The sequence below is a fragment of the Oncorhynchus nerka genome, linkage group LG17, assembly GCF_034236695.1.
Source record: "Oncorhynchus nerka isolate Pitt River linkage group LG17, Oner_Uvic_2.0, whole genome shotgun sequence".
NCBI lineage: Eukaryota > Metazoa > Chordata > Actinopteri > Salmoniformes > Salmonidae > Oncorhynchus > Oncorhynchus nerka.
The window spans coordinates 43433484-43460026 of NC_088412.1; the positions used below are offsets into that span (position 1 = coordinate 43433484).

The 26543-nt window shown below is 43.2% G+C and overlaps 1 protein-coding gene across 6 annotated transcripts in view; it reads right to left on the reverse strand.

Moving 5' to 3' along the window:
* LOC115145297 (DENN domain-containing protein 1B-like) overlaps nt 1–13716 on the reverse strand; it is a 180323-nt gene extending 166607 nt beyond the window's left edge. For 5 of the 6 annotated variants that reach the window (XM_029686763.2, XM_065003186.1, XM_029686761.2 and 2 more), the window contains exons 1-2: nt 13275–13716; nt 12560–12624 (exon numbers count right to left, since the gene is read on the reverse strand). In XM_029686763.2, the coding sequence (XP_029542623.1) occupies nt 12560–12624; nt 13275–13291 (82 nt within the window). In that variant the 5' untranslated portion in view covers nt 13292–13716. Of the gene's footprint in view, nt 1–12559; nt 12625–13274 lie in introns of those variants that run through there. The other variant, XM_029686762.2, reaches the window with a different exon arrangement.
* Between the last annotated feature and the right edge of the window lie 12827 nt (nt 13717–26543).

Below are 26543 nucleotides of genomic sequence, written 5' to 3' on the forward strand. Positions count from 1 at the left end.
TAAAATTGGCAAAAAACACACATTTCTTTCTACAGAGCCGGGGGGTGAGAAAGGGATGCAGATTAAGCCACACCCTCTTCAACATATATATCAATGAATTGGTGAGGGCACTAGAACAGTCTGCAGCACCCAGCCTTACCCTACTAGAATCTGAAGTCAAATGTATTCTGTTTGCTGATGATCTGGTGTTTCTGTCCCCAACCAAGGAGGTCCTACAGCAGCACCTAGATCCTCTGCACAGATTCTGTCAGATCTGGGCCCTGACAGTAAATCTCAGTAAGAAAAAAATAATGGTGTTCCAAAAAAGATCCAGTTGCCAGGACCTACGAATACAAATTCTATCTGGACACCATTGCCCTAGAGCACACAAAAAACTATACATACCTCGGCCTAAACATCATCGTCACAAGTAACTTCCACAAAGCTGTGAACGATCTGAGAGACAAGGTAAGAAGGGCCTTCTATTCCATCAAAAGGAACATCAAATTCAACATAACGATTAGGATCTGGCTAAAAAATACTTGAATAAGTTATAGAACCCATTGCCCTTCATGGTTATGAGGTCTAGGGTCCGCTCACCAGCCAATAATTCACAAAATGGGACAAACACCAAATTGAGACTCTGTGTACAACGTAAAACACCAAATAACGCCAAATATTGAACCTTTATTTAACTAGGAAAGTCAGTTCCTATAGAGGTTAACCTCTCTAGGGTACGTGGGACGGTAGCGTCCCACCTCGTCAATAGCCAGTGAAAATGCAGGGCGCCAAATTCAAAACAACAGAAATCCCACAATTAAAATTCCTCAAACATACATGTATTTTACACCATTTTAAAGATACACTTGTTGTAAATCCAGCCAGTGTCTGATTTCAAAAAGGCTTTACGGCGAAAGCAAACAAAACGATTATGTTAGGTCAACACCTCGTCACAGAAAAACACAGCCAAAGAGAGGAGTCACAAAAAGCAGAAATAGAGATAAAATGAATCACTAACCTTTGATGATCTTCATCAGATGACACTCATAGGACTTCATGTTACACAATACATGTATGTTTTGTTCGGTAAAGTTCATATTTATATCCAAAAATCTGAGTTTACATTGGCGCATTACGTTCAGTAGTTCCAAAACATCTGGTGATTTTGCAGAAAGCCACATCAATTTACAGAAATACTCATAATAAACATTGCTAAAAGATACAACTGTTATGCATGAAATTTTAGATCCACTTCTCCTTAATGCAACCGCTGTGTCAGATTTCAAAAAAGCTTTACGGAAAAAGCACACCATGCAATAATCTGAGTACAGTGCTCAGAGACCAAAACAACCCAAACAGATATCCGCCATGTTGTGCAGTCAACAAAAGTCAGAAATAGCATTATAAATATTCACTTACCTTTGATGATCTTCATCAGAATGCACTCCCAGGAATCCCAGTTCGACAATAAATGTTTGTATTGTTTGATAATGTCTATAATTTACGTCCAAATACCTCCTTTTTGTTCGCGCGTTCAGTACACAATCCAAACTCATGACGTGCGATCACTAGGAGCAGATGAAAAGTCAAACATTTCCATTACAGTCCGTATAAACATGTCAAACGATATATAGAATCAATCTTTATGATGTTTTTAACATAAATCGAGACTGAGCTTGTGGCTCTCTGGCAGACCTCTGACTCATCCCCCTCTCATTCGCCCCCACTTCACTGTAGAAGCATCAAATAAGGTTCTACAGACTGTTGACATCTAGTGGAAGCCTTAGGCTTAGGAGCAATATGACCCCATAGACACTGTGTATTCGATAGGCCAAGAGTTGAAAAACCACAAACCTCAGATTCACTTCCTGGTTGGATTTTTTCTCAGGTTTTTGCCTGCCATATGAGACATCATTCAAACAGTTTTAGAAACTTCAGAGTGTTTTCTATCCAAATCTACTAATAATATGCATATTCCTGCTTTTATGGCTGAGTAGCAGTAGCAGGAGCAGTTTAATTTGGACACGCTTTTCATCCAAAATTCCCAATGCTGCCCCCTACCCTAGAGAATTTAAGAACACATTCTTATTTACAATGACGGCCTACCGGGGAACAGTAGGTTAACTGCCTTGTTCAGGGGCAGAAGCACAGATTATTACCTTGTCAGCTCGGAGATTCGATCCAGCAACCTTCCGGTCACTGGCCCAACGCTCTAACCACGAGGCTACCTGCCGCCCCAATTAGGCCGATACCCGCTAATGATCAAAATCCAGAAAAGAGACGTTAAATTCTACAACCACCTAAAAGGAAGCGATTCCCAAACCTTCCATAACAAAGTTATCACCTACAGAGAGATGAACCTGGAGAAGAGCCCCCAAAGCAAGCTGGTCCTGGGGTTCTGTTCACAAACAGACCCCACAGAGCCCCAGGACTGCAACACAATTAGATCCAAATCATAAGAAAACAAAAAGATTGGAAAGAATTAACAAAAAAAATGAGCAACCAAAAATGCTACTTGGCCCTAAACACAGATTACACAGTGGCAGAATACCTGACCACTGTGAATGACCCAAAATTAAGGAAAGCTTTGACTATGTACAGACTCAATGAGCATAGCCTTGCTATTGAAAAAAGCCGCCGAAGGTAAACCTGGCTCTCAAGTGAAGACAGACTATTTGCACACTGCCCACAAAATGAGTTGGAAACTGAGCTGCACTTCCTAACCTCCTGTATGACCATATTAGACACATAATTCCCTCAGATTACACTAATCCACAAAGAATTCAAAAACAAATCCAATGTTGATAAACTCCCATATCTACTGGGTGAAATACCACAGTGTGCAATCACAGCAGCAAGATTTGTGACCTGTTGCCACAAGAAAAGTGCAACCACTGAAGAACAAACACCATTGTAAATACAACCTATATTTATGTTGATTTATTTTCACTTTGGACTTCAACTATTTGCAATTTGAAATGTCTTCATTATTTTGGTACTTGTGTGAGTGTAATGTTACTGTTAATTTATTATTGCTTATTTAACTTCTGTTTATTATCTATTTCACTTGCTTTGGCAATGTAAACATGTTTCCCATGCCAATAAAGCCCTTAAATTGAAAATGAATTGAGAGCGAGAGACTATAGCGAAGAACCAGAGTTGTAGTTTCTCTTCAGTTGTCAGATAGACAGCTCCAACATTGGCAAGACAGACAGCTACAGGGTTGCCAAGCAGCCAGAGGCCAATCCTTCGCTGCCCAGTAACGTCCACCCTGCTGTCTCTCTCTCTCTACAGTCCAACAGAGCAGGGCCCAGAGACCAGCAGGACTCTAGAGCAAGACTACTGAGTCTCAATGTCTGAGTGACAGATGAGAGGGAGCTACAAATTAGCCAAACAAACAAAAGAGCAAGGCAGAATGAGATGCAGATAACTTTCATAACTGAGTGTCAAACTCTGAGCAGTTATGACGAGACTTCCTAATTTCAATTTAAGAAAATAAAAAAACAAGCCACATATTTTTCCATCTACATGGAAGCCAATTTAACTAACAGAAGTGTTGGTGCCTGTGTGTGGAGTATGGCCTCTCTTATGACCAATCAACACCCTCCTCATCACCGTGGCATCTGCAGCTCCTCCAATGGCCTTCCGCCTGGGTGTGAGCCCACCGCGACCGCACCACGAGGCCAACAACCAATCAAAACGCAGAACCAGGGCGCGGGAGGTCAACGTGCAAAAGTGACATTTTTGCAGAATGTCAGCATTCAACCTTTTCTAAAAGTTCCACTATGCGGGTGTTTGCAGTGTGAAGACGCAGGAAGTGAGGGGGGAGGGATGAAAAGAGAAAATACATATGGAGAGAATATGTGGAGAGAATAATGCTTGAGGATGTGATACAGTAGCAGGGAGGCAGAGAGCAACGCAGCCGGCTAACTAGCTGGCAGGAGGTGACATTCTGAGACCTTGGGTTGCAGTGAGAGAGTGTTCTCTGGAACAAGAACAATAGATCTGATTCATAATTGGTGCATGCTTGGAGCGAGTAAAGTTAGGAGGGCATCTGAATCAAAGGCCATTCTTTTATTATGGCTGTCTGGTTCCTCAACTCAAGTCTATGGAGATGCAACTCTTATCAGGATAGAGAGAATGCATCAATATCAATACAGCCATCAAACAAATCATCTCAAGTAACTCAATTCAATGTGAACTCCTACAGTATTACCAGTAAAAGAGCCATCTGAGGCCCTTGAGACAGGCCATGAATTTGTCCACAATTCATTGGAACAAGACACATTACTCGATGGAACACGACCACTGTTCCAGTTCCATCGCCACACACAGAAACCAACGGTCCATAAATCAAATACTGATAAACAAAAATCAAAGACTGATAAAGCCACTGACTGGTGTTGTGTTTTTTTTTTTTTTTTACAACAGCAAATCGTTCAGCTAATTGCAGCATGAGTGCAGTTGTAAAATGGATATGGTGATCTATTAACTTTATAGCTTTGTTACCGGGAGCAATCTGGCTGGAGCGGGCGGCTAGGACAGGTAGCATCTGTTCCCACCTACTGCCTTTGTTTGGCACCGCACCGCTAGCATCATCTGCTAGCTTTGGCAGGGCCCTGGAAACACATCAATATGGCTCTATGTAGCGGAGTGCCGACAGGGGCCCGCACTAGCTAGCATGCCAGTCACTCTCAGGGAGCCGACATGATCTAGCTCAGCTCACTGCCTGCCTGCCTAGGCATCCACTACTCGGAGCCAATAGAACTGAGCAGGGCAGAGAGGGCTGCTCTCTATAGGCCTGCTGGGGAAAGCAAAGGACTCACAGTCATAGAGAGTTTGACTAGGTTGGCCAACGTTACAGTTAGACCCTGTTGCTTCCTCTGAGCATTCAATTCTTCTGCCCATAATGAGCATATGAATTGTAGGCTAATTCTAATTCTGTTGCAGAGTGAAGTTGCTCACCTTTTAATTTACCTGAATATTGAACCCTGATGATAACTCTACAGAATCACAAACCACATTTCTGCCTCCACAGTTGCAATAATTCTTAAGATTGGGGTACTGAATGTTAGTAAATATAGCCTAGTCTAATGACTCTAGGCTAGCCCATGAACAAATCAACAAGATGTCACCTGACTCCTGGTCAGACATTGTTCAGTGTCATGCTCATTGTTCAATACAATCTCTATGAGACAAATCATTTCCAGAGGATTTCGTATTCATTTTTTATGCATTGTAAGAATGAAACCACTCAACACTGTGGCAAGGCTCCCCTAAATGATATAACATTACATAACCCCCAAATGTGCATTGAAGAAAGTACTGCATCCAAGTACCAAAGTTAAAACTGACTTAAATTCAAGGCTTTTAGTCAGAGTCCAGCCCAAAGTAATCTCCTATGGGTGAGTGGTCATCCAGCCCAGTGACCAATGCAGTCAGTCAGATAACCCTGTACTGCAGAGTGCTGATCTCAGGCCTCTTATGAAACCCTGTGTGATGTGCTCTACTACTGGGAGGTGGATGAGCTGGCCTCATTCAGTGATGTAAAGTTAGATTGCATTTAGACCTAAACTATTATTATTATTACTAGTGTGTGCATGGGACTTTGAGTGGTATATGTACGCACGTGTATGCTATAAGGAATACCCATACAGAGCAGTTCTTAAACATGGTTAATGTTAAGAGCAACATGCACTGTTTGTTTAATGATAGTTAATTATAGTTTAGTCAGCAATTCCCACACACAAGTGACACATACTGTACGCAAAAACGCACAAGACCATATGCACATATTCTCTCTTCTGGCCAAAATCTCAGCTCAATCAATGTGAAACGTACATCAGACCAAACCCACTCTGTGTCCTGAAGTTGTCCATCTCCCACTGGCCTAATGCCACTACTATAAATGGAAGGTGTTAACGGCTGTGTTGACACATACAACAGAGGACAGACAGAGCGGTAGGAGGGTGTGAATCATATAGGCTGTTTAAAGTTTTATAAGACGTATGTACAGGATAAACATTGTCCAACTAAATACTTACTTGCAGGTTCCTTCTCGACAATGCAATAACAGTAAGGAATAATAAAAGAAAAGAATATGAACATGGCTCAGTAGAATAAACATTTTAGCATAATTATAATACAGGAACACTCAATTGATAGTCCAATATTTACACATGTTTTGGGGAAGAGGGATTGGAGGACAAGAGTTTAGATTGTGCAGTATTTAAGAGTCTGGTAGCAGCAGTTGTGATGTGTGTGTGTGTAGCATGAGTGAGTGAGTATCTGTGTGGGTGTGTAAGTATCTGTGTGCTAAGGTGCGGAGAGTCAGCGCAGGTGGTCAGTCCAGCTCAAGTGTACAGCAGTCTGATGGCTTGTAGATAGAAACTGTCACTGAGCATGTTGGTATCAGACCTCATGCTCTGATACCGCTTGTGGCTAGGGTGTGTGGGGTCCTTGATGATGCTGCGGGCATCCTCAGGCCAACAAGCTCTCACAGTCTCACGTCAGAATTCATCCATGTTTATCAAATGTAAAATTTTGAAGATGTTCCAAAATACCTATTTCGAAGTGTTTAAGAAAAGGCATTAACTCCACATTTTTAAGGCTAGGGTTAAGTTTAGGCATTAACTCCAAATGGTTAAGGTAAGGGTTTAAAGTTTGGGATAGGCTTAAAACAAAAACATAAAAAACAACTTTATCGCTGGATTCGAACATGCAACCTTTTGTACATAGAATCAATCGTTGTCTCTCCTCTCCCCTCGATCTTATCTCATCACTGCACCTCCCCGACCAATGCCCTTCTCCCCTGATTTCTCAGTTTGGCCGGGCGGCCAGCTCTAGGAAGAGTCTTGGTGGTTCCAAACTTCTTCCATTTAAGAATGATGGAGAACTGTGATCTTGGGGACCTTCAATACTGCAGAAATGTGTTGATACCGTTCCCCAGATTTGTGCCCCGACACAATCCTGTATCAAAGTTCTAAAGACAATTCCTTCGACCTCATGGCTTGGTTTTTGCTCTGACATGCACTGTCAACTGTGGGACCTTATTAAGACAGCTGTGTGCCTTTCCAAATCATGTCCAAACAACTGAATTTACCACTGGTGGACTCCAATCAACTTGTAGAATCATCAAGGATGATCAATGGAAACAGGAAGCACCTGAGCTCAATTTCGAGTCTGACAGAATACTTATGTAAATAACTCCTTTTTTCTGTCTCCCTCTGTCTGGTACAGGTACCCCCACCACACTCCGTCCTCTCTCTAAGCTTTCACTTGCCTCCAGAACACATGCACTGTTGGGGAGAGTGACTCTAAACTTAAAATGATTAGCCCCAAGTTGTTATATTTTTTATTGTGCTTTATGCTATTTGCTTCATGACTCCTGCGTGCTTTGTTGACTGTGAACTTGCTTGTTTACCCAACCGTGGGACAGAAGACAGTGTTCCCACATTCGGTAATCTGACTCTCTATTGGTTACACGGACTCTTGGACTCCCATCTAATTCTAACCACCTCTGCCAGCTTTGTATTCATGTTACCTGATGCAATTGCTGTACAAATAGACTGTGTTTCCATCTAATACACATTCAAATGTCATAAAACAACAACACAGAGCTCTCCCTGTCCTCTGCCGTGTCCTGACTGTATTACTGCTGATGATGTCTGGAAATGTGCATGTACACCCTGGCCCATCTATTGTTGCTATCCCCAATTCTGACTTGTACTCTGCTTCACTGATTTCTGCTTTTGTAAAAGCATGGGTTTTCTGCACACTAGAAGCGTACTACCTAAAATAGATCAATTGAAAGTGTGGGTTCACAGCTCAAATCCAGATGTATTGGTCATTACTGAGACGTGGTTAAGAAAGAGTCTTTTGAACACTGATGTTAACCTTTCTGGTTATAACCTTTTTCAGAAAGACAGATCTTCCAAAGGTGATGGGAGTTGTAATCTTTGGTCCACCATCAGCACCAGCAGGTACACTACCTGCCCTAAGCTTTCTCCTGGCACCTTATACTTGTCCTGGTAGGTGACCTAAATTGGTACATGCTTAATCCACCTGACCAAGTCCTAAAGCAACTCCCTAAATATGGTGTAAACCTCGCCGCCACTGGACTCTGGAGCAGGGGAAACTTGTTCTCTTGAGTGATGAATCACGCTTTACCATCTGGCAGTCCAGCGGACTAATCTGGGTTTGGCAGATGCCAGGAGAACGCAACCTGCCGGAATGCATAGCGCCAACTGTAAAGTTAGGTGGAGGAGGAATAATGTTCTGGGGCTGTTTTTCATGGTCCGGCCTAGGCCCCTTAGTTCCAGTGAAGGGAAATCTTAACGCTACAGCCTACATTGACATTCTAGGCAATTCTGTGCTTCCAACTTTGTGGCAACATTTTAGGGAAGGCCCTTTCCTGTTTCAGCATGACAATGCCTCCGTGCACAAAGCGAGGTCCATACAGAAATGTTTTGTCTAGATCGATGTGGAAGAACTTGACTGGCCTGCACAGAGCCCTCACCTCAACCCCATTGAACATCTTTGGGATTAATTGGAATGCCGACTGCGAGACAAGCCTAATCACCCAACATCAGTGCCCGAACTCAGTAATGCTCGTGGCTGAATGGAAGCAAGTCCCCGTAGCAATGTTCCAACATCAAGTGTAAAGCCTTCCCAGAAGAGTGGCGGCTGTTATAGCAGCAATGGGGGGGACCAACTCCATATTAATGCCCATGATTTTGGAATGAGATATTCGACGAGCAGGTGTCCACTTTTGGCCATGTACTGGATCTGACTTCAAATGATTACTACATAACAACTGTTCTCCTCTCCTCTCTCAGCTACCAGGGAACAGGGAACTGCTCATTGTAACAGCCATGTAGGCTAATAATAGGCAGCGGCACTAGGCAGCACACAGCACACAGCAGACTAAGGGGTCTACTCTGCTGACCAAGGTTACCATACTGTCCCATCAGCAAAAGGAGAAAAAAATACATACAGACCTAGGCCTACCTATAGCCTTCCTACGGTCATTCTAACAGGGTTATTCTACAGGCATGTGGCGAAGACGCACTACTAAGCCCCATTTGTGAATCCGATGCCATTAAACGTAAGCTACATTCGATTTTATAAAGGACTTTATTAATTTGGACTTCTGATAAACATAATTCAAATAATGAATGAAGCCCTTATTAAATTAAATGTAGCCCACATTTAATGACATCGGATTGACAAATGGGGGTACACTAGGTGTAATCTCTTGTAGACAGATGCACGTAACATAACTGGTATAATAGCAGCTGTCAACAGACTGTGGGATGCGACGACTAACTTGGTTATTTTATTATTTTTAAAATAAATAAATAATAATAATATCCAATTGGTAGTTACAGTCTTGTCTCATCGCCGCAACTCCGGTACGGACTCGGGAGAGGCGAAGGTCGAGAGCCGAAGGTCGAGAGCCGCGCGTCCTCCGAAACACAACCCAACCAAGCCGCCCTGCTTCTTGACACAATGCCCACTTAACCCAATGTGTTGGAGGACACACCATACACCTGGCGACCGTGTCAGCGTACATTGTGCCTTAGACCACTGTGCCACTCGGGAGGCCCACGACACATTATATACATTATACATACTTTATTGCATTTAATTGACCATTTCCTCTCCTCTGAGATGTTTAAAGTGCACATGAACATTTGAAATACGACGTTGGAGATTTATTTCAAATAAATGTGCTTGTTTGCTGGAGCTCCTCATCGGTGTCAAACGGATGATAAGCCTACCTATTAAAATTACAAGTGCACGCTAATTGTGAATTAAAGTTCCTTTATGGATGGGTTATGATTATCTGCTTTAGACTATTATTATACAATGTAATTACAAATTGAATACCAGTTTGGTTATTTAAATGTCGTTTTGACAGTGGTATATCCCAGGGAAGGGCTACAAGAATATACCCGTTTCAGCTTTCTTTGACAGTTCGATCTTGGCAATTGTGAGCCGAGGCTGACAAGGCCCCAAACTAAATCTTTATTGAATAGACAGGTTTGCCTGCTCCAATGCATTTTCTTTTCATTGAACAGTTATAAAGCCTTTTGAAAAGTATATAAATAGGTATTATTTTGAAAATATTGCCAAAAGCTCTCTGGAACACTATCAACTGTTGTACAAACACAACCTCTGCACCTGCATGTCCTGCAACATTTCCGCACTTAATTTTTAAAATTGGAGGCCCCTTGCACTTCAGTGTATGAAAAATCTGGGAAACTAGGCATGGTATTCATTGCTAACTTTGAAAAGGCTTTAGATAAAGTATGACTGGAATTTATACATAAATGCTTAGAATATTTACATTTTGGAGAATCTCATATACAATGGGTTAAGGTTATGTATAGTAACTAACCCTAGGTGTAAAATAGTAAATAATGGCTACTTCTCAGAAAGTATCATACTGTCAAGAGGAGTAAAACAAGGTTGTCCACTATCGGCATATCTATTTATTATGGCCATCAAAATGATAGCTCTTAAAATCAGATTGAACAATTATATCAAGGGGCTAGAAATTTTATTTGGAATGGCAAGCCAGACAAATTGAAATGGGCCTTTTTTTTTTTACATCACCACTAAAACCTTCTGTGATATCGTTAACTAGTTGGAAGTGAAACTTCTTCCATTATGAAAAATAGTAACATGAAGAGGCTGAAATATGAGGAGAACAACTTCTGCATTTAGGTTATTAGCTATGAGAACATGGCCATTTATGATAAAATTAGAGTAATAGAGGAAGTTTCAAACAGCTAGGCCAAAGCCTGTCCATTATGACTCATAAAGAACACTATCTGATACCACACACACACACAAAGACAACAAGACAAACATGTCATGAGGAACCGAGTCTAAAGCACACAGTAGAGCTCAGCATCACCATAGCAACCTAATACCTCAATACAGGCCTATAGTAAGTACACATTTCATGCTCCCACAAAATCCATCAATCTGAATTTAATAATATCTTAAAAACAAGACAATCTATTTCATTCATAAGCAGCAGCGTAAAAGAAACGTAACATTCCACACATCCCCATAGACTAGAACCCAGGCCAATTTTAAAGGAAAGGGGGAAATCAATAAAAATTGGAAGTTTGGTCGATTCCCTGTTTTGATATCCGAAACCCATTTTTCTAAAACAACAACCTGTCAAAATCACAAGATTCCACTTGCAACAAATATATCTCTCTGGATCTCCTGTGAGCCTAACAACCTCTCCTAATGCCTGGCCATTCATCCACATCATAACCCACTTCCTGTACCCTACAACTCTCCTGTCCAATGAGGAGGTAGTATTCGGCTGTAGCAGCACACTTATCCAATGAGGTATAAGCATTTGGTTGTTCCATGGGAGCTGAGGGGAGTGTAATGTAGATGTGAGCTCCTGAGAGTCTGGCTCCGGATACGAGTCTGACCCTGGATCATTGAGAGAGAAGCCAGTTATTTCAGTACAGGCCCAAGGTTTATGAGTTTGGTTTTAAATCTAATATCTTCGTTAGGTCCAAGGATAAGTTTCCCTTTATTCTGGTCAGCTCAGCAGCTGCACCACTGAACCATCCACAGAACACCTCTTTAATGTCAGGACTGAGAGGGAAAACGAGAGAGCTGGTATAATATGTACAACTGTTTTTACCTGATATTCGACATAAGGGTGGACATTGGATATCAATGTGAAATATAGGTTGTTTTGTTTCCCATGGGCTACTCAGAAAAGTTAGAACCCTTCTTTATTGGTCAGAATCATTCCTTGGTTATTCTAAGCACTTTGTGTTTTCTGTTCGACTGGTGGAATGTTTGACAATCACATATATAAAGAACAGCTGATGCTGGCTGCTCATGGCCTGGACTGGACCCAAAACAGTCTCTGTTGGGAGTCGCTGCTGGAACCTGGGTTGTTGTGGTTAAAAAAAATGTTAGAATGATCTATTTGGTGAGTCACAAGAAAATGAAAAGGGGTAGATCTGGATCATAATGCAAAAACTTTCATAAAACAACTACTCCCTGTGAGAGAAGGTGAAATAAGACTCCAAACACTGGAATCTATGCTCCCAACTAAGTGTGAGTTTCTTAGTCAACATTCCAACCTTTAACCTATCCTTAGATCTTCAACAGATGTCAGTCTGTTAACTGTTGTAAGCCTGTTATATTGGTGAAACAGTCTGGTAGTCTTGGGCCATGCCTAATAACCCCACAGACTTACCTACTCACCACCTCCACTGTAGCCTAGGGCTTACAGTACCAACGTGGACTCTGACTTGTGCCATGTCTGGTGAGAATGCGACTCTCAGTAATGTCTGTTATCTGCAATCTAAGAGTTTCCTAGTATTTAACCTAAATGTGCATGCTATTCACAGCTTTTAAACGTTTCTGTTTCTAATGTGTCTTGGTAGTATTGTCTGGCAGTGTACGTATGATAATAACTAGGCAGAGGGGGGAAATTATATTCAGATCTGTCCATTTCTCCCTCTCCATCCAGGGCAAATCAATAAGGATTTGTGTTGTAACACAAACATGCTCACGTTATCTTACCAACCTTCATTTTCTGATGTTGGGCATGCAATCTGTAGTACCAAATCAAACGTCCTTTCCGGAATCTCGCTGTAAAAAAACGAGATTATGACTTTAGCTAGGGGCAAAAAAAACGTATGTGTACAAACATAATTTATGGTATGCAACAATTGCTAACTAGCTACATCAACAATATATGCAACATAGCTAACTATAAATCGTAGCAATAAATCGTTATGAAGCAGTTCATATAAAGGAATCATCTGTCGAGTTCGCTCTGTGAGCTGGCCAGACATCAAAGCAATTGGATTCTCGCGTGATTAATTTGATGGCCGAGAAATAACATGATGATAGCTAGCGGTAGCTGACATTCGTGGTGAAATGCCTTGTACCTAAAAGTCTGTATTGATACCAGATGATATTGTTTACTTTAGGACCGTTAAATACTAGAATATCGGTGAGCTTTGTCCTAGGCTAACAGGCTACTTAATTTAGCAACGTGATGAAGATGTATGGCTAGCCGTTAGCAGGCTTGCTAATTGGTCAGCTAGCGCGAGACAGCATTAGACTGACCCAAATGCTAGCGCATGCCAGACAGCCAGCTAAATCATTCCATTATTAACTATATATATATATCCCAAATTACGCCATACGTTGTTATACAATTCACACACTTTTAATAACGATCCGTAAAACAGTGTTATGTATAATCTATATAAGTAAATAAACTCGCCTCTTACTTTATTCTGCTGTCCATGGTTTACAACATCGCGACAGATCGCGCCACCAGCTTTACTGTTCGAGACCAAGCTTGCGTTCTGAAGCAGCGTGAAATCCGTAACTTGTTCAACCTTTCTATCTGTTCCCTGCCGATAGTACAGGCACGCTTCAAAGATGTATGGTATCTAGTAGCGATGTGTCTTCCTTGTTCCTGATCTGTGCAGCTGACCGTTTCAGTGCCACAGTATTGCTCATCGCTAGATGGGATGCAGTTTATGTCAAATATACGTCAAAAGTTGATTTATTTTAGCCTACCCCTTTCCTAACCTTGACCTAATTATCCTAACCTGTGACATTGATTATCGTAACCTGGTGTGTGAATTCTCCTAACCTACAAAAAGTACATTCTTGTCAATTCTGACATGAACTGTGTCTAGTCTAGGCAAAATCCACGGTATTGCCACAACAAATAACACCAGGAAGTGGCTGTCAAAAATGTAGTGACGTCACCTCGTTTGATAAACCCTTTGTAGTGTCTCCCCCAAATCCTCAGAACAGGAGTGGTTTCATCATGTCTCCCTCCTTGATTAAATCTGATCTCCCTATTATGTTGTTTCATAGTAAATGTTTAGTAATTGAGTTGTATGTTTTGTTGTTATTACACAAGTGGAATAGGGACTGCTTCTTCACAAGTAAGAGCAGTGATGTGTAATATGTGTAATGCTATGGCATGGAGGTAGCATCCTAGGTTGTTCTTGTCTGTTAATCACCTTCACTCGACTGCCTGGATCTGATGTAATTAACAACAAACATGATCAGAGCCTTTTTATTGTTATAAAATGCTTCTCTTGATGCAGAGGATTTTCCTGTGTGTATTATTTGGGCATTTATGCATGCATTCCACATTTACTGCGGCAAATAGGCTATAATTCACACACAACTCTTAGTAGCCCAGCCTAAGATGCTTACTCATTATATGAAGTATTGGGAGGGAGCCCCTGTGTAAGCTCATATTTGTCCCTTGGTAAATTGAAACCAGTGTGTGTGTGTGTGTGTGTGTGTGTCTCCTAGCCCTCTTGAGAGTAGACCTGGCTGGGAGCCAGTTTCCTGCAGGCAGACTGAAGGTAATTAAGTGGCAGCAGACTGGGACATGCTGTTGCAGGTTTCTCCTATGATATGATAATGGAAGGATCCTGCTGATGCTGTCTCAACCTTCACAAAAGCATTACCTATATGCACAATACACACAGGGCTGGAGTCAGGAGGGAATAGCCTACTGTGGATTAAATACACCACTTTATGTGGTTCAACATTTATTTTATTTCTGTGTGTGTGTGTAATAGGGATGGTTTGCTAAATCATGCTTGTGTGATGAGTAACATTGCCTGAAAGCTGAAGACTTTAGGCTTTAGCTCATCAGGCAGGTATATATGTTTGTGGCATGCAGATGACCCAGTCAGTCACATACACAGGGTTGGTTCAGAGTATATTTTATTTCAATGTACAGTTTATAAGGCAAGCATACACAGTGCAGTAGCGGTTCCACTGAACATTATTTGAGGCAAAAAATAAAAACGTATTAGGATGAACCCTATTAAAACAGGACAGTTGTAAGGGTATATAATGATAGTGATGTCCATTGGAAATGTAAAACACTCTTGCATACCAAAGATAGAGGATCAAAATAAAATAACACCACAAGTCTGGAGTTCCAGTTCCAGTTCCAGTGGCATGCATTGAAACACGTGGTCTTTTCATGGCTTTCTTTTGCAAATTACTATGAATTAGCAGACTTATTTTGTAAAACTTGTCAATACTAAACATCATATTAAGGTGTGGGACACTCATTGTGTGACAAGAATTTGTCTATCTACAATTCAACTGTGGAAACATGGCATCTCTCAACAGAAAGAGCTGGCCGCTACTACTGTATACAGAGATTGTTTGTGAGGAGATTACCTCTGCCTTTAATTTAAGGGTATATGCTGATCCTCTTCCCTGCAGAGGTCAGACTCCCGATTCCCGCTTGACTTCAAAGCTGTGGATCTGTACAATCATACACCGAGATCCGTTCCGGAGAGGACCCGTGCAATACACAATGTTAATCAGTGGCATGGGACCCAGCTTCTCCTGCTTCAACAAACAGTTCATTGAAAATATTGCCCATGAAGGCATTTGGGTTACCCACTTCCACACCAGTTTCAAGTCCTGTGACCTGCACATTGAATTTACGGGAATGATTTGAGTGATTCTGTCTTCTCTTTTAGTAGTTTGATTATCCTTTCGAGCCTACCTTGCCGTTTCCAGGTTATAAAATTGCACCACTGTTGCATTGGCTGTCCTCTCCAAACGTTCCACTTCGGTTGAATAGGTCTCCACTGACTGCACTGCCAATGATTCATTTACAGGTTTTAATTGTAAGTCTGAGTGCCGAACTGCTAAAACAAAGGGAGACCTACAATGAGGTGAGCTCCCAGCTGCGCAAGCTAAAAAAGAGATGCATCTTCATCCACCCAGCAAAAGTCCTCTTGACCTTCCAAAACACAACGCACACATTTTCCACTGTCAAGGAAGCTCAAGAAGTCTTTGAGAAGCACATCAAACCCAACACACTTTTGCATTATCCAGGTGTGCTATCCATTCACATTCATTAAATCAAATTTATTTATATAGCCCTTCGTACATCAGCTGATATCTCAAAGTGCTGTACAGAAACCCAGCCTAAAACCCCAAACAGCAAGCAATGCAGGTGTAGAAGCACGGTGGCTAGGAAAAACTCCATAGAAAGGCCAAAACCTAGGAAGAAACCTAGAGAGGAACCAGGCTATGTGGGGTGGCCAGTCCTCTTCTCTGGCTGTGCCGGGTGGAGATTAGAACAGAACATGGCCAAGATGTTCAAATGTTCATAAATGACCAGCATGGTCAAATAATAATAAGGCAGAACAGTTGAAACTGGAGCAGCAGCACGGCCAGGTGGACTAGGGACAGCAAGGAGTCATCATGTCAGGTAGTCCTGGGGCATGGTCCTAGGGCTCAGGTCCTCCGAGAGAGAGAAAGAAAGAGAGAAGGAGAGAATTAGAGAACGCACACTTAGATTCACACAGGACACCGAATAGGACAGGAGAAGTACTCCAGATATAACAAACTGACCCTAGCTCCCCGACACATAAACTACTGCAACATAAATACTGGAGGCTGAGACAGGAGGGGTCAGGAGACACTGTGGCCCCATCCGAGGACACCCCCGGACAGGGCCAAACATTCATGCAGCCTAGCCTATGGTTATGATGCTTCCCTCAGCATGAAGGTGGCTCGTTGATTGACGGAGTCAGTTTTATTGGGGCAGCATGCACTTTTGTCCAAATCGTTGTTGCCTTCCACCTAGAGAGGAAGTCTTCCTTGTGTAGTGTATATACTAGAGGTCGACCGATTAATCGGAATGGCCGATTAATTAGGGCCGATTTCAAGTTTTCATAACAATCGGAAATCGGTATTTCTGGACACCGATTTGGCCGATTACAAAAAAAAGAAAACTTTATTTAATCTTTATTTAACTAGGCAAGACAGTTAAGAACGCATTCTTATTTTCAATGACGGCCTAGGAACGGTGGGTTAACGGTCTTATTCGGGGGCAGAACGACATATTTTTACCTTGTCAGCTCAAGGATTCAATCTTGCAACCTTACAGTTAACTAGTCCAACGCTCTAACCACCTGCCTCTGATTGCACTCCACGAGGAGCCTGCCTGTTACGCGAATGAAGTAAGCCAAGGTAAGTTGCTAGCTAGCATTAAACTTATCTTATAAAAAACAATCAATCAATCATAATCACTAGTTAACTACACATGGTTGATGATATAACTAGTTTATCTAGCGTGTCCTGCATTGCATATAATCGATGTGGTGCGTATCGTTGCTCCAATGTGTTCCTAACCATAAACATCAATGCCTTTCTTAAAATCAATACACAGAAGTAAATACACTAGCTAAAAAAATAAAGGGAACACTTAAACACAATGTAACTCCAAGTCAATCACACTTCTGTGAAATCAAACTGTCCACTTCGGAAGCAACACTGATTGACAATACATTTCACATGCGGTTGTGCAAATGGAATAGACAACGGGTGGAGATTATAGGCAATTAGCAAGACACCCCCAATAAAGGAGTGGTTCTGCAGGTGGTGACCACAGACCACTTCTCAGTCCCTATGCTTCCTGGCTGATGTTTTGGTCACTTTTGAATGCTGGCGGTGCTTTCACTCTAGTGGTAGCATGAGACGGAGTCTACAACCCACACAAGTGGCTCAGGTAGTGCAGCTCATCCAGGATGGAACATCAATGCGAGCTGTGGCAAGAAGGTTTGCTGTGTCTGTCAGCGTAGTGTCCAGAGCATAGAGGCGCTACCAGGAGACAGGCCAGTACATCAGGAGACGTGGAGGAGGCCGTAGGAGGGCAACAACCCAGCAGCAGGACCGCTACCTCCGCCTTTGTGCAAGGAGGAGCAGGAGGAGCACTGCCAGAGCCCTGCAAAATGACCTCCAGCAGGCCACAAATGTGCATGTGTCTGCTCAAACGGTCAGAAACAGACTCCATGAGGGTGGTATGAGGGCCAGACGTCTACAGGTGGGGGTTGTGCTTACAGCCCAACACCGTGCAGGATGTTTGGCATTTGCCAGAGAACACCAAGATTGGTAAATTCGCCACTGGCGCCCTGTGCTCTTCACAGATGAAAGCAGGTTCACACTGAGCACATGTGAGAGACATGACAGAGTCTGGAGATGCCGTGGAGAACATTCTGCTGGCTGCAACATCCTCCAGCATGACCGGTTTGGCGGTGGGTCAGTCATGGTGTGGGGTGGCATTTCTTTGGGGGGCCGCACAGCCCTCCATGTGCTCGCCAGAGGTAGCCTGACTGCCATTAGGTACCGAGATGAGATCCTCAGACCCCTTGTGAGACCATATGCTGGTGCGGTTGGCCCTGGGTTCCTCCTAATGCAAGACAATGCTAGACCTCATGTGGCTGGAGTGTGTCAGCAGTTCCTGCAAGAGGAAGGCATTGATGCTATGGACTGGCCCGCCCGCCCGTTCCCCAGACCTGAATACCATTGAGCACATCTGGGACATCATGTCTCGCTCCATCCACCAACAGACTGTCCAGGAGTTGGCGGATGCTTTAGTCCAGGTCTGGGAGGAGATCCCTCAGGAGACCATCCGCCACCTCATCAGGAGCATGCACGGGCGTTGTAGGGAGGTCATACAGGCACATGGAGGCCACACACACTACTGAGCCTCATTTTGACTTGTTTTAAGGACATTACATCAAAGTTGGATCAGCCTGTAGTGTGGTTTTCCACTTTAATTTTGAGTGTGATTCCAAATCCAGACCTCCATGGGTTGATCAATTTGATTTCCATTGATCATTTGTGTGATTTTGTTGTCAGCACATTCAACTATGTAAGGAAAAAAGTATTTAATACAAATATTTCATTCATTCAGATCTAGGATGTGTTATTTTAGTGTTCCCTTTATTTTTTTAGCAGTGTATTTTTAAACCTGCATATTTAGCTAAAAGAAATCCAGGTTATCCGGCAATATTAACAAGGTGAAATTGTGTCACTTCTCTTGCATTCATTGCACGCAGAGTCAGTGTATTTGCAACAGTTTGGGCCTCCTAATTTGCCAGAATTTTACGTAATTATGACATAACATTGAAGGTTGTGCAATGTAACAGCAATATTTAGACTTATGGATGCCACCTGTTAGATAAAATACGTAACGGCTCCGTATTTCACTGAAAGAATAAACGTCTTGTTTTCGAGATGATAGTTTCCGGATTCGACCATATTAATGACCTAAGGCTCGTATTTCTGTGTGTTATCATGTTATAACTAAGTCTATGATTTGATAGAGCAGTCTGACTGAGCGATGGTAGGCACCAGCAGGCTCGTAAGCATTCATTCAAACAGCACTTTCGTGCATTTGGAAGCAGCTGTTTATGACTTCAGCGACGGACAGGCGGGAGACTCCGGCAGCGACGGACAGGCGGGAACACCTGTAGGGAGGAGACAGAGAGACAGCCTGATGCGTGGGGCTGCCACAGGACCCACCAGGCTGGGGAGACCTCCAGGAGGCTTGGTGTTAGGAGGAGGCACCTGAAGGACCGGGCTGTGGGGGAGCACTGGAGCGCAGCCTTGGCACTACTTCTCCAGGCTGGATCACTATTCTAGCCCGGACCCTCCAGAGTGCAGGCACAGGTTGAACCGGGCTGTGGGTAAGCACGGGAGATCTAGTGCCTACTACGCGCACCTCTCCCTTAGGCTCCACTCCCACATTTCCCCGGCACGAGCGGAGCACAGGCATAGGACGCAGTGCACCCTCCCAGCGCCCCAGAGACACAGCACGCAGAGCCGGCGCAGGATACCCTGGCCCGAAACGGCGTACCGGTGACCAGACACGCTGAGCAGGCACCATACGCCGCGGACAGATGCCCACCCAGACCCTCCCCAATAGGTTCAGGTTTTGCGGCCGGAGTCCACACCTTGGGGGGGGGGGACTGTCACACCCTGACCATAGTTTGCTTTGTATGTTCTATGTTTTGTTTGATCAGAGTGTGATCTGAATGGGCATTCTATGTTGGATGTCTTGTTTGTCTGTTTCTGTGTTTGGGCCTGATATGGTTCTCAAGCAGAGGCAGGTGTTAGTCATTGTCTTTGATTGGGAGCCATATTTAGGTAGCCTGTTTTGTGTTGGGTTTTGTGGGTGAGTGTTCTTGTCTTTGTGTTTGTTACACCAGATGGGGCTGTTTTCGGTTTTTCACGTTTTTATATATTGTTCTATTTTCATCTTGATTAAAGATGTATCAAAATAACCACGCTGCGTTTTGGTCCGCCTCTCCTTCAACAGAAGAAAGCCGTGACAGTAGCGATAATGGCATAGAAAAATCATAATCGGTCGACCTCTAGTATATACACTAGGGGGCTTTGGATTCCAAAGTAGTTTACCAAACAAGAGGGTCCAAGGCACTCTTTGACTGAAGCTAGCAACAACATTTTATCTTCCTGATCTGCCTTTTTAGTCTAGCTAGTCTGGTGTTCTATACTTTACGACGTTACTTTGTAGCCATCTTATTCAACTGTTACTATTCACCTACATTAAAGAATACTCAGATATGCGAATTTTAGCCAGAGAAGCAAACATGTCTCTAGCAGTTGCTAGATATTGTACAGCAAGAGCTTGAACTGCTCTTACTACTCAATTCGCAATTAAACACTGGAATGGTAGATGTGCAGAAGATGAATGTACAAGTAGAGATACTGGGGTGCAAAGGTGCAAGATAAATAAATAAATACAGTATAATGATGAGCTAGTTGGATGGGCTGTTTACAGGTGCAGAGTGAGCTGCTCTGACAGCTGGTGCTTAAAGCTAGTGAGGGAGATATGGGTTTCCAGCTTCAGTGATTTTTGCAGTTCGTTCCAGTCATTGGCAGAAGAGAACTGGAAGGAAAGGCGGCCAAAGGAGGAATAGGCTTTGGGGGTGACCAGTAAGATATAATGTACCTGCTGGAGGGCGTGCTACAAGTGGGTGCTGCTATGATGACCAGTGAGCTGAGATAAGGCGGGCTATACCTAGCAAAGACTTATAGATGACCTGGAGCCAGTGGGTTTGGCAACGAGTATGAAGTGATGGCCAGCCAACAAGAGCGTACAGGTCGCAGTGGTGGGTGATGTATGGGGCTTTGGTGACAAATGGATGGCACTGTGATAGACTGCATCCAATTGGTTGAGTAGAGTGTTGGAGGCTATTTTATAGATGACATCGCCGAAGTCGAGGATAGGTAGGATGTTCAGTTTTATGAGGGTATGTTTGGCAGCGTGAGTGAAGGATGCTTTCTTGTGAAAAACGAAGCTGATTCTAAATTTAATTTTGGATTGGAGATGCTTAATGTGAGTTTGTAAGGAGATTTACAGTCTAGCCAGACACCTAGGTATTTTAGTTGTCCACATATTCTATGTCAGACCCGTCCAGAGTAGTGATGCTGGACGGGCGGGCAGGTGCGGGCAGTGATGGGTTGAAGAGCATGCATTTGGTTTTACTTGCATTTAAGAGCAGTTGGAGGCCATGGTAGGAGAGTTGTATGGCATTGAAGCTTGTCTGGAGGTTAGTTAAAACAGTGTCCAAAGAAGGGCCAGAATTATACAGAATGGTGTTGTCTGCGTAGAGGTGTATTAGAGAATCACCTGCAGCAAGAGCGACATCATTAAATGTACACAGAGAAAAAAGTCGCCTGAGAATTGAACCCCGTGGCACCCTATAGAGACTGCAAGAGGTCCGGACAACAGGCCCTCCAATTTGACACACTGATCTCTATCAGAGAAGTATTTGGTGAACCAGGCGAGGCAGTCATTTGAGAAACCAAGGCTGTTGAGTCTGCCAATAAGAATGTGGTGATTGACAAAGTCAAAATCCTTGGCCAGGTCGATGAATACGGCTGCACAGTAATGGCTCTTATCAATGGAGGTTATGATATCGTTTAGGACCTTGAGCGTGGCTGAGGTTCACCCATGACCAACTTTGAAACCAGATTGCATAGCGGAGAAGCTACGGTGGGATTCGAAATGGTCGGTAATCTGTTTGTTGACTTGGCTTTCGAAGACCTTGGCGAGGCAGGCTAGGATAGATATAGGTCTGTAGCAATTTGGGTCTAGAGTGTCTCCCTCTTTGAAGAGGGGGATGACCGCGGCAGCTTACCAATCTTTAGGGAATCTCAGACGATACGAAAGAGAGGTTGAACAGGTTACGAATAGGGGTTGCAACAATTTCAGCAGATAATTTTAAAAAGAGAGGGTCCAGATTGTCTAGCCCGGCTGATTTGTTGGGGTCCCGGTTTTGCAGTTCTAAGAACATCAGATATCTGGATTTGGGTGAAGGAGAAATGGGGGAGGCTTGGGCGAGTTGCTGTGGGGAGTGCAGAGCTGTTGACCGGGGTAGGAGTAGCCTTGTGGAAAGCATGGCCAGCCGTAGGAAAATGCTTATTAAAATTCTCAATTATAGTGAATTTATCAGTGGTGACAGTGTTTCCTAGCCTCGGTGCTGTGGGCAGCTGGGAGGAGCTGCTCTTATTCTCCATGGACGTTTACAGTGTCCTAGAACATTTTTGAGTTTGCGCTACAGGATGCAAATTTCTGCTTGAAAAAGCTAGCCTTAGCTTTCCTAACTGCCTGTGTATATTTGTTCCTAATGTCCCTGAAAAGTTGCATATCACGGGGGCTATTCGATGCTAATGCAGAACGCTACAGGCTGTTTTTGTGCTGATCAAGGGCAGTCAGGTCTGGAGAGAACCAAGGGCTATATCTGTTACTGTTTTTTTTAATGAAAGGGGCATGCTTATTTAAGATGGTGAGGAAGGCACTTTTAAAGAATGACCAGGCATCCTCTACTGACGGGATGAGGTCAATATCCTTCCAGGTTAGGAAGGCCTGCTCGATTAGGAAGGCCTGCTCGCAGAAGTGTTTTAGGGAACATTTGACAGTGATGAGGGATAGTCGTTTGACCGCAGACCCGTTACGGATGCAGGCAATGATCACTGAGATCTTGGTTGAAAACAGCAGAGGTATATCTGGAGGGTAAATTGGCCAGGATGATATCTATGAGGGTGCCCGTGTTTACGGATTTGGGGTTGTACCTGGTGGGTTCTTTGATAATTTGTGAGAGATTGAGGGCATCAAGCTTAGTTTAAGGATGGCCAGTTTAGGTCACCTAGCAGCACAAGCTCTGAAGATAGATGGGAGGAAATCAGTTCACATATGGTGTCCAGGGCACAGCTGGGGGCAGAGGGTGGTCTCTAGCAAGTGGCAACGGTGAGAGACTTGTTTCTGGAAAGGTGGATTTTTAAAAGTAGAAGCTCAAATTGTTTGGGTACAGACCTGGATAGTAAGACAGAACTCTGCAGGCTATCTCTGCAGTAGATTGCAACACGCCCCCTTTGGCAGTTCTATCTTGTTGGAAAATGTTATATTTAGGGATGGAAATTTCAGGGGTTTTGGTGGTCTTCCTGAGCCAGGATTCAGACAGGGCTACGACATCCGGGTTGGCAGAGTGTGCTAGGGCAGGGAATAAAACAAATTTAGGCAGGAGGTTTCTAATGTTAACATGCATGAAACCAAGGCTTTTGCGGTTACAGAAGTCAACAAATGATAGCGACTGGGGCATTGGAGTGGAGCTAGGCACTGCAGGGCCTGGATTAACCGCAACATCACCAGAGGAACGGAGGAGGAGTAGGATAAGGGTACGGCTAAAGGCTAAAATAACAGGTTGTCGAGTACGTTCAGAACAGAGTGTAAGGGGAGCAGATTTCTGGGCACGGTAGAATAGTTAAGGTATAATGTATAGACAGGTATGGTAGGATGTGGATACAGTGAGGCTAAACCTGTGCATAGAGTGACGATGAAAGAGATTTTGTCCCTAGAAATATAATTTAAACCAGGTGATGTCACTGCATGTGTGGTAGGTGGAACTAAAGTGTTAAATAAGGTGTATTGAGCAGGGCTAGAGGCTCTACAGTGAAATAAGGAAATAAATAGTTCCCAAAACAGCAATGGACAAGGCATATTGACGTTAGCGAGAGGCATGCATAGCCGAGTGATCATAGGAGTCCAGTGAGTGGCTTCCGGCAGCTTGCAGACCGGGGATAAGTTCAGAACTTGCGGTAGGATTCCGGAGATATGGAGAAAAATAAGGCCGATTTGCTCGGGTTTGAGTCGAGCTGTGCAGACTGGCGAGAGCTGTCCATGCTAGAGGTGGCTGATGACCGCTAGCAGTGGCTAGCTGACTACTAGCTAGTTAGCTGGCTAGCTTCTGTTGGGGTTCCGGTTCAGACGACGGATCAGCAGGGCTCCGTATGATGGGTATAGTGGCCAAAGAATTTGTCTGATGGGCCTCTTATGCTAACAGTCCGATGTACTTTAGGCAGCTAGTGGGCCGTGGCTAACTAGTAGCCAGTTAGCTGGTAGCCAGTTAGCTAGCTAGCTTTTGATGAGTTGATGAGTTGAGTTCTTAAGTATAAAAATAGCAGATCCGTACCACATTGGGTGAGGCGGTTGCAGGAGAGTATATTCAGTCCGTGATATTAAAATATTAAATATATGTACAAAAAACAACAACAAAAAAAAACAAGGAAAAACGATGTTTACAAGGGACAGGAAGGGACAGGACAAAAACACACGTCCGACTGCTATGCCATCTTGGAAACACTCAAAGTGTTCAGAAAAACTAGAAGTAGCAGGCAAGGTGATCCCATCTCACCTCTGCTATTTTTATTGTCTTTTGAGCCCCTGGCCCAGGCAATTAGACAATCAAAAAAAAAATACACCAGTATCTCTCAGTTCTACAGATAATTTCATCTCATTATACGCCAACAATATCTTACTTTATCTACACAATGTATCGCAATCCCTCCCAAAAGTTCTGAAGATAGACAAATTCAGTTATATCTCAAGTTATAAAATAAACCTAACCAAATTTACTATATTGCTTCTCAATTCTCTGATGGAGGACAAAAATACTTAATTCCATCCTTAGATAAAACCATTGCCAGGAACTTTAACAGAATGCTCAAATCAATTCGACCTCAGTAGATGGACTAATATCCCAGTTGCTTTAACCGGCTGAACCGGTTGTCAAACAAAACAGTCCTGTCTGGTACAGAGACAGAAAACAACTACCCACCTCTCAAGGGTAGAAAACAGGCTGCCTAAGTATGGTTCTCAATCAGAGACAACGATTGACAGCTGCCTCTGATTGGGAACCATACCAGGCCAAACACATAGAAATACAAACATAGAACAAAACATAGAATGCCCACCCCAACTCACGCCCTGACCAACCTAAAATAGAGAAATAAAAATAGGAACTAAGGTCAGGACGTGACACCAGCAGAATATCTATTGTCAAAATGAATATATTGCCATGGTTGAATTTCTGTAGTTCAATGCTACCCTTGTCTCCCCCGTCTGCCTATTGGGATAAAACCCATAGTTCGGTTTCAAAATGTACAGTTGAAGTCAGAAGTTTACATACACTTAGGTTGGAGTCATTAAAACTCGTTTCTCAACCACTCCACAAATTTCTTGTTAACAAACCATAATTTTGGCAAGTCAGTTAGGACATCTACCTTGTGCATGACACAAGTAATTTTTAGAACAATTGTTTACAGACAGATTATTGCATATATAATTCACTGTATCAGAATTCCAGTGGGTCAGATGTTTACATACACTAAGTTGACTGTGCCTTTAAACAGCTTGGAAAATTCCAGAAAATGATGTGATGGCTTTAGAAGCTTCTGATAGGCTAATTGACATCCTTTGAGTCAATTGGAGGTGTACCTGTGGATGTATTTCAAGGCCAACCTTCAAACTCAGTGCCTCATTGCTTGACATCATGGGAAAATCTAAAGAAATCAGCCAAGACCTCAGGAAAAAATTATAGACCTCCACAAGTCTGGTTCATCCTTGGTTATTATTTCCAAACGCCTGAAGGTATCACGTTCATCTGTCCAAACAATAGTACCCATACACACTATGGGACCACACAGCCGTTATACCCCTCATGAAGGAGACGCATTCTGTCTCCTAGAGATGAACGTGCTTTGGTGTGAAAAGTGCAAATCAAGCCCAGAACAACAGCAAAGGACCTTGTGAAGATACCGGAGGAAACAAGTACAAAATTATCTATACCCACAGTAAAACGAGTCCTATATCGACATAACCTGAAAGGCTGATCAGCAAGGAAGAAGCCACTGCTCCAAAACCACCATAAAAAAGCCAGACTACAGTTTACAAATGCACATGGGGACAAAGATCATCCTTTTTGAAATGTCCTCTGGTCTGATGAAACAAAAATAGAACTGTTTGGCCATAATGTCCATCGTTATGTTCGGAGGAAAAAGGGAGAGGCTTGCAAGCTGAAGAACGCCATCCCAAAAGTGAAGTATCATGTTGTGGGGCTGCTTTTCTACAGGAGGGACTGGTGCACTTCACAAAATAGATGGCATCATGAGGAAAGACAATTATGTGGATATATTGAAGCACATCTCAAGACATCAGTCAGGAAGTGAAAGCTTGGTCGCAAATTGGTCTTCCACGCATATTTCCAAAGTTGTGGCAAAATGGCTTAAGGACAATGAAGTCAAGGTATTGGAGTGGCCATCACACAGCCCTGACCTCAATCCTATTGATAATTTGTGGGCAGAACTGAAAAAATGTGTGCGAGCAAGGAGGCCTACAAACC